The sequence below is a fragment of the Scaptodrosophila lebanonensis genome, unplaced genomic scaffold (assembly GCF_003285725.1).
Source record: "Scaptodrosophila lebanonensis strain 11010-0011.00,11010-0021.00 unplaced genomic scaffold, SlebRS2 tig00000024-arrow-pilon, whole genome shotgun sequence".
In the NCBI taxonomy this organism is placed as follows: Eukaryota; Metazoa; Arthropoda; class Insecta; order Diptera; family Drosophilidae; genus Scaptodrosophila; species Scaptodrosophila lebanonensis.
Window position 1 is genome coordinate 20,437,190 of NW_022060538.1, and position 19,371 is coordinate 20,456,560.

The following is a 19,371-nucleotide window of genomic DNA, read 5'->3' on the forward strand; positions in this document are numbered from 1 at the left end:
GTGTGTTCTTGCCTTCGATGCCGGCCTAGAATGAAGAACTGTACAAGTTTGTTGATGGCTGCATGGCTCTTCAACTATACTCGAACTATAATACATTATTGGGCCAATAACCTAGGTATTGATTGCTGCATGCCAGAAATCAATAAACGCAAATATAACGCTTATTGTGTTGGTCCGCAATTGGTTTTCAAACTTTTAGCACGCCTGTACTCGTACGCGTTAATACATGGGACAATGACTTAGCAGTGAAACCCCAATCTACATGGTGTAGTAGAACACAAATCGGTTACGCCCACACGCTATACTATCAGCACAACTTGTAGGATATTTTTGTTTTTGCATTCTGCGAACAAGATCATGAGTGCCTCATTTATAAACACATAAAACTGTTTTTTCCCATATCGCAGTAATCTTTATGTATTATCGAGGCAAATAATGCTTTACAATGATAATTAAACGGGCACAATAAATTGTGGCAATCGCATGGGAACTTATATATTCTTGTATATATATATATATATATATATATCGTAACATCCGTGCCCACGGCCTATCGCTGTCGATTTTCCAGCCATGAAACAACGCTCTTCAAATTCGCCCTCAGCCACGCAATATTATTTTTCACCTGCTCCAAGGTACGCGCTCGTTCGGCTTTTCCGGCGCCCCCCACTGGATATTTCCTAAAGAAGCGCTCAATTTCTTGCAATTTGCTTCGAGTGCTAAAACGCGCCGTTATCGAGGAGATCAATTTCCCCAAGCCGGAGCTTCTCAGTCCAAAACGTTCCACCAGCTTAGTCCAGTTCTTGCGCACGTAATTCCAAACAAGTGGTTCACCCACGGGATTAGCTGCTATGCTCTTCAAACACGTAAAGTAGTCCTGACCGCGCACATTTTTCTCAATCCAGGCCGCATCGATGTAGCGTTGCAACACCTTGGGGTCCTGTATGGCAGCCAGTCCGACCATGAGCTTCGCCTTTTCACTGGCATCGGTCTCGTCGAGGTATAGTTGCCACACCTTTTCCCATATATCTTCATTGCCTACCGACACCATGCCGTTGTAATAGACGATTTCACGCAGGTCTGGATGTGGTCGCTCCTTGGTGTCCCCAAGCCAATTATAAAATTGTTCGGACACATCAGTAAGACAGAATTCTAGGCGCAGGGAACAGGCGGTGCGCAGAGCAGTCACACGTAATCGGCTGCAAGTATATGACATAATACAGAAATTTAGGCACACTTTTTTTTAGAACTAGCGCTCTAATATAAAGAAATAATTAAAAAAAAGTTTGGATTTCTGCAATTATTAGAGCTGGTCCCTCGAAACCTGGTGCCCATTGTTAACTTACTTGCGGAGATGGTTGTCCGTATCAACAGTCCAGCCCACGTCCATGTATACATTCTGTAGTAGATCCCGGGCATAGTTCGAAAAGGACTCTCTTTTTTTAAGATGGCGATGCAACTTTTTCAAAGCCTCTGTTGCCACATGCCACGGCACAAAATCGCGCTCCTGCGGCAAATATGCACTCAAGTCGAGCGCTATTTTATAGGGTAATTGGTCGGCATCGGCCAGAGCGAAGGCATCGTTGAGCAAATTAGCACGATCGGCAGTGTCGAAGCTTGTGGGATTGTAGATCAACTCTTCAATAAGTTTTTTCCACAGACTCTCTTCGTAGTTCACTCTGTAATAGCCCACTTGATGTGTGTTTAATTTGATCCACTGAGAGGGAGAAGATGTTGTTAAAGTTATCGGAGCACTATTGTATTCATAGAAATGGTATTGGGGAACAAATTCCGTGTCCGTCACATAGGTGAGTGGAATACTCCATTTGTAGCCGAATTCGGAATCATCTGGAACTTTGTCATAGCTATTTTTATTAGATAGGAAACGCTTCTGTGTGACCAAGTATCTAGTGTCGTCAAGGCGCTCGACTTCTACGACTGGGTAGCCCATTTGCTCAGTCCATGTGCGCATAAAGACCTTGACATCAAAAGAGCTCACTAGTGCAGCAACCTCGCTTAGGAAGTCGTCCGTTTCGGCGTTTGAGAATTGATATTTTTTCAAATAGTTGATAACTGCTTCCTCAAAAATCTCGGCTCCAACCAAATCCTCAAGCATTCGAATCACTGAAGCGCCTTTGTCGTAGCTGATGGTGTTGAATATCGCGTTTATTTGACTTGGTGTCTCTACTGGTTGCACAATGGGATGTGAGGAGAGTTTTGCATCAAAATTAAGTACCGAATGTAGAACGGTTATTTGGAATTGGGTTAGCTGTAAAGTTTTGAATCCAAGATTAGGTTCAGGGCTGGGAAGCAGTGGGAACTGTGCACTCACCATGTCCCACTCGGGGTACACTGCATGTACGCCCTTGTATTGCATATAGCGAGCAAAGCCCTCGTTCAACCAGATATCATTCCACCACTTCATGGTCACAAGATTCCCAAACCACATGTGTGCAATTTCGTGTGCAAGAGTGCCAGCTACAGACTGTTTATTCGCGGTTGAACTGTAATTCTCGTCATAGAGCAGCGCCGTCTCCCGATATGTAACCAGACCCCAGTGCTCCATGGCACCTGAAGCAAAGTCTGGTATGGCAGCCATATCGAGCTTTGGCAACGGATACGGAATTTGATAGTATTGGATGTAGTACTCTGTCACAGCAACACCAAAGTCAAGTGCGAACTGGACCTTATCCACCTGATGGGGCGTTGCAAAAGCCCGCATGGTAAAATCATGCCCTATTCCTTTTGCATTGACATTCTTGCTCTTCGACTGAAAATCAGAGACAATGATGCAGGCAAGATAGGTGCTCATGGGCACGCTAGCTTCGAAAACGGTCTTAGTATTTTCACCGAAGTTGATGGAATTCTAAAATAACATTTGTAATTTAATGTTGATAGTTTAAGAACAGTTTTGTGACTTACCACTTGGTTCATATTAGAGAGCGCGTGGTAGGAGTCGGTGGGATGAAGGACAGATATTGTGAATGTAGCCTTAAACGCAGGCTCATCAAAACAAGGAAAGGCCTGACGTGCATGGCTAGGCTCGAATTTAGTAGTCGCAATCGTTCTGAGGCAAATGAAATGTGTTACTATTGCATAATGATCTTAGCTTATACAAATAATTAGATAGTTTTGCAACACTTATAAAACGCGTATACCCATGAAGGTCACGGTATAACAATTTCTTTTTAATAATTAATATCGGCATTTTAAGACCATGACGAAATGCTGTTAGTTCTCTCCAATGGCAAGCTTTTAGAATAAATCTAAATGAACGCACGAAGACTGTAAGACATATAATTATTTGTCCCTTATGCAACGGTTTTTGAAGCTATAAGTAATTTGTGTAGCATACTTTTAGGCATGCCAGAAATTCTGCTTTGAGAATAGAATGAATAAAACTTCAAAGCCACTTTTGTAGGAAAACCTGTTGGGCAGATGTTTTACATACAATATAGGGATTTTGGAAGGAATTCGTCTTAAGATTATTCCACACTTAATGAAGATAAAAGAAAATTTCTGCCTTCATCTACATATACGAATGTCTCTAGTCTTTGTAGGCAGTGGACTTACCTAGGCTCGTTAGCCGGCGTATAATAGGTACTGGTATAAAGCCCCTCCAGCTTGTTCAACATTTTTTGATTGAACATTATGCTCACAATTATTTTTTTCAAAGGTAGCTTTTCCACCATATCGATAATGAGCATTTCTCGTACGACGTCCAGCTCATAGTTTGCCACTTCCAATGCCGGAAAAGTGCCCGCAATTTCCACGACGACGCTTGTTATATTTAGTTCGTACGCATGTAGTATTATTTGCTTAGTGGGTTGATTTACTTGCACTTTAATCTCCTCCTGACCACTAAAATGTCCTCTTTCAAGGTCGGGATGTAAGTAAATTTTATAGCTCAAGGGCGTTAGCGTCCTTGGTAGTCGGTAGTCGATCTGGTGAGTAGTACAGAATTATTTATTATATTAATTTAATTTTTCAACCTCCTAAGAGCAACACTTTACATAAAATTATTCATAGAAAACGTATCACTCCGTATGAGCCAAGCTGAACTTTTCTTCAAATAGCGTAAAGTATTGATTCCATGCAGATGGATTTATTATTTTACTCACTTTTCTCTCATTGTCGTTGGTAGTTAGGCTGCCCCCGGCATGCACATTTATTAAGGTACAGAATATTGTCAATGCGAAGTAAAAGTCCTTAAGATTCATCTCTTTACACTCTTTGCTTAGAGTTTTTCTTAATATTCTCTTGTTCAGCTTTAGTGGAGAACTACAAACAACTTCTTTGAACTCTCGTGTGCAACTGATCCAAAATATAGTAACATTTTCGTAATTAAAACTGTTTCTTTACGGATTAACATTGTGTATGTCTAATTGATTTGTCTAGACCTGTACGTGCATGTTAAAATAATTTCATGAATTTATACTGTGTATGTAAAAAAGCCCACGAATGCGATTTTTTGGATAGCTGGACAGGAAATTGGGGGAATTATAAATGTTAGGGATGATGCATATTTATTTTTATACAATAGGTTCGACGTTTTATTGATGATTTCGTTATTCGACTAATCTGTATCTCAATGAACTTTATTGAGGATCATAAATATTTCCTATAGATTTTAAATAGGTACAGTACATACAAACATGGAATGAAATATATGTAGATTAACTATGGCAACTTCATATCGCGATCGTCACAAAATCTCATTACTGTTTCTCCAACCAGGCATCAACGCTTTCCAAATTCTCGGCAAGCCATACAATGTTGTTCTTCACCGTCTCCAATGCACGGACACGGGCCGCTGTTCCTGCGCCCGCCTCTGGATATTTAGCAAAGAAGCTCTCCATTTCTTCTAGTTTGGTTTGTGTGTTGAAACGTGCTGTTATCGACGGTATTAGATTTCCCAAATACCGCTCGTTTAGTCCAAAACGTTCAACCAGTTTGGTCCAATTCTCTCGTACGTGATCCCAAACAAGTGGCTCACCCACCGGATTGGCAGCAATGTAGGTCAAGCAGGTGAAGTAGTCCTGACCGCGCACATTTTCCTCATTCCAGGCCTCATCGATGTACCGCTGCAGCAACCATGGCTCCTGTACGGCAGCCAGTCCATACATGAGCTTCGACTTCTCACTGGCATCAGTCTCTGCAATGAACAGCTTCCAAACCGCCTCCCATATCTCTTGATTGCCCACCGACAACATGCCATAGTAGTATACGATTTCGCGTACATCCGGGTTTGGTCGCTCATTGGGAGTAGCAAGCCAACTATTGAACTGAACTCCCACCTCAGTGAGACAAGATTCTAGGCCCAGGGAGCAGGCGGCGCTAAGAGCGGTCACACGCAAGCGGCTATAAGTATAAATAAATAACGAAGTAAATAAAAAATAAAGTTTAGATAAGAAAGTTATATAAGCTATACAAAACGTACAAGGATATCATATATCTAGTTTCTTCTCTCAACTCAAAGCATTTTTGAAGAAAAATTGTGCACTTACTTGTTAAGATGGTCCTCGCCAACCGTCCATCCGAGGGCCGTATAGATTGGATCGATCAGTGCCGTCGCATACTTCTTGTACTTAACGTAGCTGTTGGTGTAGTAGAGCGTGCGTTTCAGCGAAGTAAGCTTGGAAGCTGCCACACTCCAGGGAACATAGTCCTGCTCTTCTTTTAAGTAACGCGTCATATCTAAGGCAACATCATATGGCAACTGGGTGGAGTCGGCCAGGGCGAAGGCATCATTCAGAAGCGATGCGCGATCGCCACTCGTGAAGGTATCCGGAGAGCTCTCGAGGCGTTCGGCCAACGATTCCCACAACGTTTCCTGATAGTTAACGCGATAGTAGCCGACTTGATCGTGATTAAATTTGATCCATTGCACTTCTTGGGGCACGCTGATGATGACTGTAAGGCCAGAGCAGAGATATATATTCAGATATCTGCCCCAACTCGTTTCGCATACACATGGCGCTACTTACTTTCGTTTTGATCGTAGCTGAACCAGTCTAACGTTACCGCCTCATTCAAACTAGTCGTATATGTGATAGGTATAGTCCAGCGGTAGCTGTCGAAATAATGTACGCAAATCGTCATCAGATAAAGCAGAAATTTATGTTATCTCTTTAATGCGACTCACTTGAATGGCGAAGCCTCATGCTCGACGTCATAGTCATTGGGATTGGACAAGAAGCGCTTCTGCGTCAATTTGTATTCAGTGTTGGAGATCTGCTCAACATTGACCACCGGTAAGCCCATTTGCATTGTCCATGTTAGCATAATGTCGGTCACATTGAACTCCAAGCCCAACTTGTCAATCTCAGCCAAAAAGTTGTCGGTGACAGCATTCTGGTATTTGTATTCATTCAGATAGTTAGTGACTGCCCTGCGGAAGTCAGGCTCGCCCAGAAAGCCCTCCAGCATGCGAATCAGTGAGGAACCTTTCGAATAGGTGATGGTATCAAAGATTTCAGTGATTTGATCTGGTGTTGTTACAGTTTGCACAATCGGGTGGGAGCCCAAGGTGGCGTCCAGTGTGAGTACGCCATGTAAGGTGCTGACTATAAATTGATCTCGCTGTGGATGGGAATAATGTCATAAACCGTTCCGCGTTATAAGTCTGAAAGGGCTTACCATTTGCCATTCGGGAAAGACTGCATTAACGCCCAGATACTCAATGAAGCTTGCAAAGCCCTCATTGAGCCATAAATCATTCCACCAATGCATTGTCACTATACGTGTAGAGAGATAGATATTGATAGATGCTTATCTAAGAGGTCTAATTATCGTGACTCACCCAAATTGCCGAACCACATGTGCGCAAACTCATGGGCGATTACGCTGGCGATGCGCTGCTTGTTTGCCGTGGAACTGGACTGTTGCTCGTAGAGCAAAGAGGTCTCCCGATAGGTGACGAGACCCCAGTGCTCCATGGCGCCAGAAACGAAGTCTGGAATGGCTGCCATATCAAGTTTTGGCAACGGATACTCAATTTGGAAATAGTTGATGTAATACTCGATGACACCTTTGCCCACATCCAGAGCGAAGTCCACTTTATCGATTTGTTCGGGCGTAGCATAGACACTCATGATGAACGATTCGCCAATGCCGTTGGTATCAATATCGACGGTTTTCTTAGCAAAATCAGAAACAATAAAGCACGCCAGATACGTGCTCATGGGCACGCTCTTCGTGAAATAGACCTCATTGTAGTCGCCCACGATCTTGGTCGTGGCAATGTCCATGTTGGAGAGCGAGTGATAGTCACCACTTTGCGGATGCACCAAAGTAATCTCGAAGGTCGCCTTCAACGCGGGCTCGTCAAAGCAGGGGAATGCTTGACGGGCATAAGTGGGTTCAAACTTTGATGTTGCTATCCTCTTCTTCTCGACGCCATCAGCTTTTAAGTACGATGAGCTGTAGAGGCCCACGATCTTACCCCCCATGCTGCCTTCAAAAGATAGCACAAGCTTTATATTTCTGTCTGGGATCAAATCTTCTGTAAGCTCGATAATGAGGAACTCGCGCACGGAATCCAACGATTTCCCCTTTATGGGTATATTATTTCCATCGTCCGTGTATGTGGCCGATATGTCCAATATTTCCAGGTTGAGTGAGTGCAGAATAATTTTATCGGTTGATTTGTTAACGGCAATAGTTATAGTTTCTTCACCACTAAAGTTTTCCGTCTCAATATTCGGGTGCAGATAAAGATCGTAGTTGATCGGTGTCAGCGTATCGGGAAGGCGATAATCTATTTCTACAGGAGTTTCGGGTGTTGGCGTTGTAACTGTACTACTCGTCTCTTCCGGGATGCTTGGTGGGGTGGTAGCCTGCCCTTGCCCCTGCTCCTGCTCCAATAAGTCGAGCTTTTCCTTCACCTCGCGTAGCTCATCCTTCAAATCAGCCTTCTGCACGGCCAGCACTATAGTGGAGATGGTGAAGGCCGTAAGTGCTAGGCCGAGTCCAATGGCCACTACTTTGGCGGTGATTATCATTTTGCCCCAATCGCTCTTCCGTGCTTATCCAAAGGGCACGGCAACTAAACCGCTACTAAAAGCCTACCACTCAGCACTGCTCGGAAAGTAAGCGGCGTCTATCTTAATTGAGTGCCCGCGATATCTCTATGGAGAATAGCGATTGCTAATCTAATCACTATCATGTGCGGTTTACCCAGTCGCTCGACAATGTGCCAATCCGTACATAATACAAATGACTTTGGCGATTTATGATCCACTTCATTTGAAAACGACAGTCAATCTAAGCCATACTCGTTCTTGGCTGTGGTGGATGGATTATTACAACAGAGGCCAAATGGTCAGGTTCACAACCGAGTTTGTTTAACAATGAATCATTTATTGTTTTCTCGCGAAAGACGATCGATATTGTTCAGACATATGTAGCTAAAAATGAACAGTATACCAAAACCTTGATCTGGTATAGCACAATCTTCGAAATTCCAACTATATATCTATACAACTACATAGATGGGATGCCCTGGCAACGTCTTGATCAACTTGCAAAATTGCCAAAAATCTGTCATGCGTTTTTCCTCTGCCACTCGAATTTCCAATCTGGTTTTGAGAAACTCCCGGCGCCCAAAGTTTCCAAGTTGCGAACGCAGCTCGACGCCCACATGTGTGTGTATTGCGTCCATGTATGGCGACCAATTGAGCAATTTTTTATTCGCACTACCTGCGCACGGCGCTTAGGTACGACACAGCAATGGGTGTGTGCTGCAAACACACACACACACACAGTCTCACGATATTTAAAAAAACCCTTTTCCGGTGGTGCGCCATGGCTCGCCCTAATTAGAGACTCGGTATTTTCATTGTGCATAGAAAACCCGAAGCAGGAAATTTCCGAGCACATTTTTGTTTGGCTAGCTTACGCGCTTTGTGCTGTTTAATGTCATTTGGCTTAATCCAAGCATTAACTTTAACTCGGCGCCGCACCTTGGTTCCGAATGGTTCAGTATTATTGATCGTATTTAAGATAATTAATTGTTTCCGTAGAGAATATTATTGAAAAATATAAAAAATTAGGTGCTATATTGCTCTAGAATTCATTGAAGTCTGTCGAAAAGGATTTGAATATAAAATTAAAAGGGTTTTTGGAATTAGAGCGATGGAAATGAAATTCAAATTTCTCCTTTTTATAATTTTTGATATTTTGATCAAATCAGCAACCGATTTGATTGTAATAAAACATTAATTTCATTGCACGAGTTCGAGTAAACGAGCATCTTTTGATGAAAAATCTATCTTTCTGTTAGTCCACAGAGAGCCTAGAATAAAGGACAATCGGTCGCTGGAAGGCCGGAAATACCAATAACAACAATGTCTGTCTGGGTGTCCGATAACGCGGGGTATTTACAAGAGCTTACCACAAATCGCAATTAATTTTCCAAATGATGCGCACACTATTATTGTCACATGTTTTGTTAGATAATTGGCTTGAAAGACGGCAGGCAGGCACGCCATGCCAATGCGCACAAACAAACGTCCAGGTCGTTGCCGGATCGTGCATTGATTGCGTTTCGGACCGGAAAAGCCGAAACTCTGAATGAACTTGGCTGCGCTTCATTCATGAGCACGTCGGGCGCCGCTTGAGCTCTACCTGCCCGGGCGTGGGAAAGTTGGCAAAATGTGAACGCATGCTGGTTCGGCAGCCATTTAGGTAGATGGGCGACAAAAATTGGGTTGCTCCGCAATTGCGTTGTTACCTTGGCCTGGGTTATTTTTGAAGCGGACATTGGGAGTTTTTGTGTGTGTGTGAAAAGTCCGACATGGGAAAGGAAAAAATGTCCGGTTTTTCGGCCCAGGCTCTTGTGTTTTCCATGGCGCTCAAATATCCCAACGGCGGACGGGCGATCCGTCAGGCCGATTGGTTCAGCGGTCTTGGTATAAAAAGCAAGTCCTGCACAGCTCAGCATTCATTCCCGAACACATCATCAAACCGTTCACATGTACCAGAAGAAGAATATTGACATGTTCTACATAATCAACATATTCCTGAGCATCAGCAGCACAGCAGCAGCGGCCACTATGAGTGTGGTGGAGCCCATCAACTACTACCAGTACACGCAATTTCAGGCTCCCTTGTCCTGGGAGACAATCAGCAGTCGTGGTGTCGAACAGGCATTGGAGAGCTGTCAGCAGAATTTCAAGTGGCAGCGCTGGAACTGTCCCAGCTCAGACTTTCTGCAGCGTCGAAACAAACCCAACATTGTCGCCATGGATCGTGAAGATATGTATGTGGCTGCCATATCCATGGCTGCTATTCTGCATACGCTAACCCGAGATTGTGCGAATGGTGTGATCGCTGGCTGCGGCTGCACGGACAATGCGCTGAACATACCCTGTTCCCACGAGCCTGCCAAGGCGTTGGCCATGTACGAGAAGCAGTTTGGCGGTAGCGGTGCGGAGCCACGCAGCGCTGCGGCACATAACCAGCGAGTGGTGGGCACCTTGCTCCGAAGATCGCTCGAGCAGGAGTGTCGCTGCAAGCAACTGGGTCCACAAGGTCAGTGCCTGGAGGAGCAATGTGTGGATGTGCTGAAGCCCTTCGATGCAGTCGCCCAGGAACTGCTGCAAATGTACGACGACGCCATCCAGCTGGACACCACGGCCACCAATTTAAAGATCATGTGGCAGAACATTCCGCTAGACACGCTTGTCTACATGCAGGACTCGCCCAACTACTGCGAGCCTGAGTCCAGTGGTCGCTGGAGCGGCACACGGGGTCGCCACTGTTCACGCACAGGCGGTGCAGCCGACGAGCGCCTCAGCTGCACCCAACTGTGCCGAGTCTGCGGCTATCGCGTCAGAGCCCAGCACGTGCGCAACGAGAGGCGGTGCAACTGCAAGCTCGCCTGGGGCTTCCGGCTGCAGTGCGATGTCTGTGTCCAGCTGGAACGCCAGTATTCCTGTTACTAGAGTAGGGCCAGCAGCGTCGCTTGCTGGTTGAGCCCCGCCGGAGTTTGCAGTGCAGTTTTCCAGCGCCCACGCGCCACCTATTAGGCTTAAGCTAATTTATTCGGGCAGCGCCAAGCCCACATTATTTATAATATGACTTAGCACATAGTACCAATTATGTATTATCAATACAACAATAAATTTATAAATTTACGAGCACTGTTTCTTATCTATTGCCTAATCGTATAGATTAACTTGCAAGGGCGGACTGATAGCATTGCGAAAAATGATTGAAAATATTCTACTTATATAGCACTATTGTTAAAAAGCTCAGATTTCGCTTAATGTTGTGGCACTCCCTAGGGGAAGAAACAGAAATTTAACAATAATTTTTCAGATGCCCATAATTTATTCAAATAAATATTGTGTTAATGGAATGTATTTTACAAATCTGAAACAGCAATCAGGAATACCATTAACAAGTAAGACCCCGAAATCAGGAATACCATTAACAAGTAAGACCCCGAAATCTGTTTTAAACACAATGTTGAACTGTTTCTTATGTTTTTCGCAGATATATTGCCAAAAGTATATAATGTGTGAATTTAAAATTATGAACATGTATGTAGGCTTAAAGTTAGAACCTCCGGCCTTCCACAAATTGAACTTGATTGAATCAGTCTCCAACCAGTTATCTGGCTTTGTGTTCAAGAAATTGGTAATAGAAGCAAGTCTTCGAAGAAAATAAATTCTGTATTTTCAATTTCCTTTCATTTTAAAATAGTCTTAAAGCCGACAAGTTGAAAAGCGACTTTTCAAAAAGTAATCGGACTCGGCATCGCTGTCAGAGTTTCTAACAACAAATTGCCGCGTCTCTGTACAGCGAATGGAGTCTTTTTGTTTACAAACATAATAATTGGCATTGCCATATATGTTGTAGTCGGTTTCAGTTAAGCATCTTACCTTCCATTGCATTGACAAGGCACAGGAAATCACCCCGTTTCTTTAATTTATTGTGCACTTCTTAGAAATTAAACATATCCTATTACAATCAAGGTAGCCTAAGATATCGCTTACTCTTAACTTATCCAAGTAGTTGGCTTTCCCTCCACTCTATAGCCATTGTACGCTGCGGAGGAAGCGGCTGCGGCCAACTCCGATCTTCTGCTTGGCTCGCCGGCCCAATACGACGGTGCCACCTCATAAGATTGCATCATTTTGTTGCTGTTCTTGATGGCCGATATAATGAGCAGGAATATAGCCAGCTTGCCGACCAGTATGGACTTGACCAAGAGCAGCTTCAACTTGGTCACCAAGAACGGCACTATGGCTGACTGTATGAGAAAGGGTAGTATGAATAGAGGCAGCACCTTCGTCATCATGTCATACTTCTTCCCGCGACCTGCAAAATTTGGCTATTACTGTCAATCCTTCTGGTGTGGATGGCCACTCAACTCACCTTCCTCGCTGTTGTCCAGGCTGAGCCAACGTGCAGCTAGAATCTCTCTCAAGTTGTCCCCATCCAGCTTCACACGCACAATATCCGCGTTCATGTCGAGACTGACATTGAGTCCGGGACCAACATGATAGCGCTCTATGCCGTCGTCTACGGTTGGCTCTTGCTCCGCTTTTTCATCGTGTTTCCTTTGAGGTGCTCCTGCGCCGTTTTGGTTGCGATATTTCCGCTTCCGCTTGCGTCGCTTTTTGCTGCTTTCTGCCTCCCCGTTGTCGTAGGTGGGAGTGTCAGTTTGAGCCTCCAGCAATGCCTCTGCATTAGACTCGCTGCGAAGCTCCTGTGCCAGCATGTCCTGACTAGCATCGGTGGCTGGTTGGGCTTCAGTAGCTGCGGAAGGCTCCTCGATGGCCCCGTTATTGCCCAGCGCTGGCGCACTTACACGATCTCGCAGACGCTTCTTGTATTCACTGGTGGTCTTATTCCCCAAATAGGTGCTCTTATAGTTTTTGTAGATGCCCATAAATATCTGGGTGTTCTTCTTAAGGTCTGCAGGCGACTCGTTTGTGGCCAGACCACGAGCGTTCTCCGATTCCGATTTCGGCAGCTCCGTCTGTGGCATCTCACTATTGTCCAGACCCCTAGCCAAGGTTGCGCATAGCGCAAAAATTAATAAAAATCTCACAAGACTGCTCATCTCTGGTACATTTCACTGCACTGGCTATCTATCTCTGATCTGCTCTGATTGCTCGCTCGATGTCGTTGTGTACGCGGTGCTGGCCAGCAACAAAATGTGGCACGACTCTCGACCGCCATGCATTTTATTAACTTCAGCGAAGCTGTCGCATCGCGCCAGAACAAAGTGTGCAGCAAAGAAAGCTAGACTTGCAACAGGTCTGGCCGACAGCAGGCTGGAGAATTGGGTACAGCGAACAGGCAGGCAGCCGGTGCCAGCATTCTACATACTGAAGAGCAAGAAGTTGCCACCAGAACACGATCTGAAATCTTCTTAAATGAAATTGCCTTGAGCGGGTCGGGCCGCCTCTCCAAAACAGAACTTGCCAGCCTGCTGCGAATGTGGGTAAATATCTGGAGTAGACCCACAATTTCTCAATGATCTGCCTTATTGATTTCTTTTAGCTGTAATTGTCAGCCAGCTGGCTGACCTGCTATTAACCATAAACATTATTGACTTGTTAAGCAGTCGCAGTCACTGTCGACTAACGGTCGCAGTTTTGGATTCTTTAGCTGGAGACGCCAATTAGCCGTGACGGCGATAGCATGGGAAAGTTGTTGACAAAGTTGGCGCGGAATTGGCGCAAGTTGATCTTTATAGTAGGTGGGGTGTTTGCCAGCACCAGCATCTGCTTACCAGCTCAGAGTGTAATGAATCCAGAGTAGAAAGTAAATTCTACGCATGTCAATAAGCATAAATCCGTCTGACAAATTTGGTCTTTATGATTACTTTCACATAATCATATGCCCCTTCGATTTATACCTTTACACTCGCATTGGGGTCCAATGAAAGTGAATTGTGCCAAAAGGCCTACAAAATTCAGGTTCTTGAATGAAAGAAAAGCCATTACAATGCGTCAAGTAGCATACTACGGGTATGAGCGTGTTTTCCAAATCCAAAATTGAAATGCGACGCCGCACAGTCAATTAGTTATCGCCTGCGTTTTATAATAATTATAAATCATTATCAGCACAAGCTGCCGAAAATAACAAAATCGAAAGCGAATTTGTCGACTGGCAGTGGGCTAGTGGGCGGGCACCCGCCCTCAATACAACCGACCACCGCCCGAGCCATCGTGCAAGAATGCTCCACCGCTCCAACTGCAACATGGACACGCACCTCGACTGTCTACAGCCAAATCCGAAGCGACAGTGCTGTCCAAAATGCGTTGAATGCGCGCATGCCCCAAAAGGGCCAGTCAGTGAAAATGTGCAGTAAACTGTCGAATAGACGACCCCCAATGCACTTACAGACAGTCTGTAATGGCACGTCAAATAGAATAACTACTTTTTTCTAAGGCAGAAGTGTCCGAAAAGCTGGGAAAATGAAATCAGCACAATCAAGGGTGTCGTTGGAAATTCTAAAGACCTTTCTTTCAACTCACTTGCAATTTAGCCGACACATTCTTAAGTATCTCATGGCTGGGGTTGAGTTCTATGCTCAGTTCTGCACAAGGGCGTAGGCAGATTAAGCAGGGGGCGTTGCCCCACCTACAAAAAATGTTGCCCTATAAAGTCGACGTCTTTAAATGGAATTGAGTTGGGTTTGTTGAAGTTTTTTTATTGATCATATGCATAAGTTATTTTTTAAATGTATCGTGCATTACTTAATCAAAATATTAATTTTCTGGTCCCCCCTTTGCTTAAAGCTGCCTACGCCCTTGGCCCTGCAAAACATTTATTAATAATTAATTACATTTAACTTGCATTTTGTAGTAGGTAATTCTTTTAAAAAAATAACACATACTATTTAATATTTATTCGATAATCGGTTTTACTTTAATAGCGATTTCAATTAAACTCCGATGTTTTCATCATTTCATCATACCCCCTTCTTAATCGTCTACTATATGTGAGGAGTATGAAATATAGTCTGTCTCTGGGACAACTATATTACATTATTACTGATTTTTTTATTTTCACTAATATTTGTTTACATCTTCTGTTTTTCTACAACAAATACATATTTTTGTAAATTGCAAAGTGCGGCATTTAATAATTAATTGTTCAAATTCTTTCATATTCATATGCTATGCTATTCAGGAAAATCTGTAAAATTGAGTCTTCTAATGTACTTGCATGCCTTAAAATGTAAAATGTAATTCCCTAAAGAGTTGCGTATTCGAAGCTTGACTGTAATATAATCAGCAACTTAATGCATATTCAAAGATATTTTCGTGTAGCGCACAAAATTGGGCATTCCAAATAAACGTGGCCAAATGGAAGAGCGTTGTCCAAAGCCCATTGCTCACTGCCCCATGCCCAGTGCCCCATGCCCATTGCCCAGCGGTCAGCACGATTCGCTTGTTTTGGCGCACGTTCGTGACCACGTCCGGCTGTCGAATTTCAAATAGTTGCCGCGTATGTGGAGACGCTGATAAAAAGCCAATGTCAATGGACAGAACGCATTCAATTGTCTGCGAGTGTTTGCGTGGCTAAGTGGCTAAGTGGTTGGTGCGGCAGTGCATAACGGATTAAACGAAACGAAGGATTAAACGAATAGTTAACCAAACCCCAAATATATTATCAAAATGGCTATAGCTCAGAAAATTGCCCTTGCCCTTGTGCTTTTGTGCCTTGTGTGTGATGTGGTGCTGTGTCAGCAAACGGGCTCCAACAGCAGCAGCAGCAGCAGCGATGCCGATGTTGCTGGTCAGTAATCAAGAAACCAAGTCCTCATAAGTGTTAATTAATGGAACTATAAAATGCACCCATAAAGTGGCTTCATTTCATGGACAAATAATATAATTAATGCGTGAAGAAAAGTGTTTTAAAATTAATTAATTTTTTGAAGAGATCTCTTTTCCTGCAATATGTCTTAGCATATTATATTATTAATCTATTCTTATTTGCAGAGAGTCGCACATTTGGACATCATTTCTTGCGCCGCATGAGCTTCGCTGTGGTTCCCGGCGCCTTCGTGGTGGGCGTTATAACCACGCTGCTGGCAGCCCTAACTGTGGTATCCATGAAGGGTCTCGGCGTGGGCGTCATCTTGCTGGTGCTGGCCATTGGCCAGATGTTGTCGCGTGCTCTGCCCGTGCAAGCAGCGGCTGCCTATGTTGCCCCTCCAGCCCCCGTCCCGGTTGTCTACTCGCACTCGCACACGCAGCAACCAGTGTGGCTGGAGAAGGAGTGGTGAAGGATAATGCGCCTGCATGTCTACAAAAGTCTTACCTCAGCGCAGCATGCAAACCAAATAATAATTTAAGACTAGTTTAAATTATTTATTTATATTTAAAAGAGAACAGGCATTATTTAACAAATTAAACAATCCATATTGAAAAATGCTGATTCAACTGTTTTGAATGCTTACTTTTTTCCCCCCTTTTTTCAAGCTAAGAAAAGTGAAATTTTAAAATATTTACTCACACGCCGGTCACTCATTTTGTATGCGCAACGGAGCACCCACGATTTACGGTTCTTTGAATTGCTCTTCCGTTGAAGCCACCGGCACGTTCCACATCCAAAACATTTTAGAGAAACATGCAACCACACATGGCCAAAGAAAGTCAGCCGCTTAAATGGGTCAGCGTAAGTCGGCAGATCGAATATCATGGGGTCTAGAGCCATAAATGCTCTCCTAATTCGGATTTCAAGTGATTTGGGGAGAACCTTTTCATATACAAGTAACAGTTACTAAATACAGTTCGAGCCGAGCTGTAAGGCGCCTTTAAGAATTAGTTCGATTAGATGCTCAAATGCCTAGAATGTTCGATTCAGCTTCCATTAACTTTTATTCTTATTTACTGTAGCATAATGAGGCCTGTTTGGTCATCCGGCCAAAAACAGCCAAAACCAGCAGCACATCATAGTTAATAAGTAACGTAAATAACTCAATGCAAAGTGCTCGTTTTCTTGTCGCTTGCTTTGCATAGCAAGCCGAGCACTTAACGTTTCCTTTTGTTGCCATAAATTTGCATAGGCTGCTGCGCAGCCGCCACATATGTACTAGTTATTGTCGCTAACTCTGCAAGTCAAGTTCGTTTTTCGTTATCGCATCTGGTACGGAGAAGCTTAGCTTTCCGTCTACCAGCATAAACTTTGTAAATCTCGGCGATCGCTACCGATGCAAAATAAACATTTGTGCACCTCTTTTAAATTGAACAATTTCGTTTTCGCTTATTTTGCAATTATTTCGCCAACATAATTTCGCATATTTGGAATCATAAAAAAGCTTATGATTATACATTTTGGTGACCCCGACGTGATTAATAATTCCACAAAACCTTGCTTAATCGCGTTAAAAAACAAAAGCGTACATAATTGAGCTCATTGTACACAAAAAATATTCAAGTACATAAGTGCAAAAATATAAGTTCATAGTGCCTACTGTACCGCCAATAAGCAGCCGTGTGAAGCGACGTTTTTGAGGGCAACGAACATCAGCAGATAAAACAGTTATTCGCGCGCGTCATTTATCTCTGCTATTTTCGGTTTTCGGTTCTCTCTCGCGTTCACAATGTCTGAGAGCGACGGTCAAATGCGCGCCTTCCAAGCTGTCGCATCAGCTGCTGCTGACGTAGCTGATGCAGCGACGCTTGCGCCAACAGCTTCGACGTCAACAGCTGTGGGCAATGCAGTGCAAGCTACGAGCAATAGTGTTGAGTTTTATAAGCGCAAGGCGCAATCATTATATGCGTGGGCGCTTTCTATTCAAAATAAAATAAATGATTGTGAAATTGACAATATTTCAGAAAGTGAGCTGCGAAAACGTGTGGAAATGCTGCAAAGTATTCAGGCCTCTTTTAATTTGGTGCATGACAAATTAGAGGAGCTGGACTTTGACGAGATTGGCAGCAGTTTGCGCTGCAACTTTGCTGAGCTGGTGGTCTGCTTGGAGGGCCGCCTGCTAAATGCAATACAAAGGATGCAATCTGGCGCGCCGCCGTGTTCGACGCTTCGGCAAGATGATCAGTCTACCATTGTGATAACTCGGTCTCGTTTGCCTGAGCTTAAGTTGCCTACATTCAGTGGTGGATATACTGAATATGCAGATTTCGCTTCGATGTTCACATCAGTGATCGCCAAGGATCCAGATCTCTCCGATGTGGAAAAGTTGCAGCATTTGAGGTCAAGCTTAAGAGGATCTGCGTTGGGCACGATTCGTGCGCTTGAGATAAGTGGTGCAAATTATTCAGTGGCGTTAGACCTACTCGACAAGCGGTTTAACAATAAGCGTCTTATTTTCCAGGCACACATCTCCGAGATTTTGGGCATTAAAAAGGCTGAAACTACAAGCAAGCTGCGAGAGTTGTCCGACAAAGTCAACGCAAATATGCGTGCACTGTTGAGTTTGGGCAATATGCAAGATGTAGCTGGCAGCATCGTCGTTCAGACAATTTTGGGCAAGGTGGATGCTGCGACGCAGGCAAAGTGGGAGGAAGCCGCCCCATTAAACGTTATACCGTCGTGGGAGCAATTTGCGACGTTCTTGGATAGCAGGTGCCAAAAATTGGAAAACATCGAGCATGCAATGGCATCATATTCGTCGAATTATCAGGTGGGAAAGAACAAAAACACTAACACCAAACGCTCGTTTGTCGCCACTAACCCATCCGCAAATGGTTGTCTGTTTTGTGACATAAATGCACACGAAATATACAGTTGCCCACTTTTTGGTAATTTGTCGCCTGTACTTCGTTTAAAGGAAGCGAAACGCCTCTCTCTGTGTATAAATTGTCTTAGAAAGGGACACAGAATGAGAACTTGCAATTCTGGATCGTGCAGAACCTGTGGTGCCAAACATCACAGTTTATTGCATTTTAATAATTCAGCTGCCGTAAATTTGATGCCTGAGCAATCGTCCGCTTCTGACTTACACTCGCGGCCGTCTTCATTGTTACTGCCACGTAGCGCTCTCGCAGCTGTTTCGCCATCATCGCTTGCTTCATTGCCTGCCCAAAATCTCGGCTCAGATGTTGTGCTCTTGGCCACCGCTGTCATCAGCATTCAAAATCGCGCCGGGACTTGGGTACCCTGCCGTGCACTGCTCGATTCCGGATCACAGTTGCACATAATAACTTCGCGATTCGCTCACCGGCTCCAACTTCGAAAGACCAAGTCGTCGGCCTCTGTGTCTGGTCTTGGTGACGTCAGTTTCAAGTCTGATGGTTGCACTGTGCACTTATGCTTGCAATCATTGGTCACTGACTATTCCGCAAATATTACTGCTTTGGTCGCTCCTTCCATTACTGAGAACCAACCAAATTTCACGGTTGACATATCTCATTGGGATATACCAAGCAATGTCCGCTT

At 44.1% G+C, this 19,371-nt stretch overlaps 4 protein-coding genes across 4 annotated transcripts; 2 read left to right on the top strand and 2 right to left on the bottom strand.

Annotated features, from left to right (window-relative positions):
• Positions 1-387: 387 nt before the first annotated feature.
• On the bottom strand, positions 388-8,036 carry LOC115620994. Its single transcript, XM_030514514.1, has 12 exons — positions 6,803-8,036; positions 6,640-6,737; positions 6,146-6,582; positions 5,988-6,073; positions 5,508-5,913; positions 4,723-5,361; positions 4,122-4,314; positions 3,574-3,944; positions 2,923-3,067; positions 2,333-2,866; positions 1,347-2,269; positions 388-1,199 (listed from the first exon to the last, which is right to left on the bottom strand). The coding sequence occupies exons 1-12, from the start codon at positions 8,001-8,003 to the stop codon at positions 551-553; spliced, it is 5,682 nt and encodes a 1,893-aa protein (XP_030370374.1). The 5' UTR covers positions 8,004-8,036; the 3' UTR covers positions 388-550.
• A 1,938-nt stretch (positions 8,037-9,974) lies between these two features.
• LOC115620995 (wnt inhibitor of Dorsal protein) lies at positions 9,975-10,946 on the top strand. Its single transcript, XM_030514515.1, has one exon. It carries the CDS (start codon positions 9,975-9,977, stop codon positions 10,944-10,946), a length of 972 nt encoding a protein of 323 aa, XP_030370375.1.
• Positions 10,947-12,004: 1,058 nt separating this feature from the next.
• On the bottom strand, positions 12,005-13,075 carry LOC115621723. The gene is made up of 2 exons (XM_030515436.1): positions 12,385-13,075; positions 12,005-12,327 (listed from the first exon to the last, which is right to left on the bottom strand). The coding sequence occupies exons 1-2, from the start codon at positions 13,073-13,075 to the stop codon at positions 12,005-12,007; spliced, it is 1,014 nt and encodes a 337-aa protein (XP_030371296.1).
• A 2,511-nt stretch (positions 13,076-15,586) lies between these two features.
• On the top strand, positions 15,587-16,304 carry LOC115621680 (protein apnoia-like). Its single transcript, XM_030515390.1, has 2 exons — positions 15,587-15,765; positions 15,969-16,304. Exons 1-2 carry the CDS (start codon positions 15,645-15,647, stop codon positions 16,253-16,255), a joined length of 408 nt encoding a protein of 135 aa, XP_030371250.1. The 5' UTR covers positions 15,587-15,644; the 3' UTR covers positions 16,256-16,304.
• Positions 16,305-19,371: the final 3,067 nt, after the last annotated feature.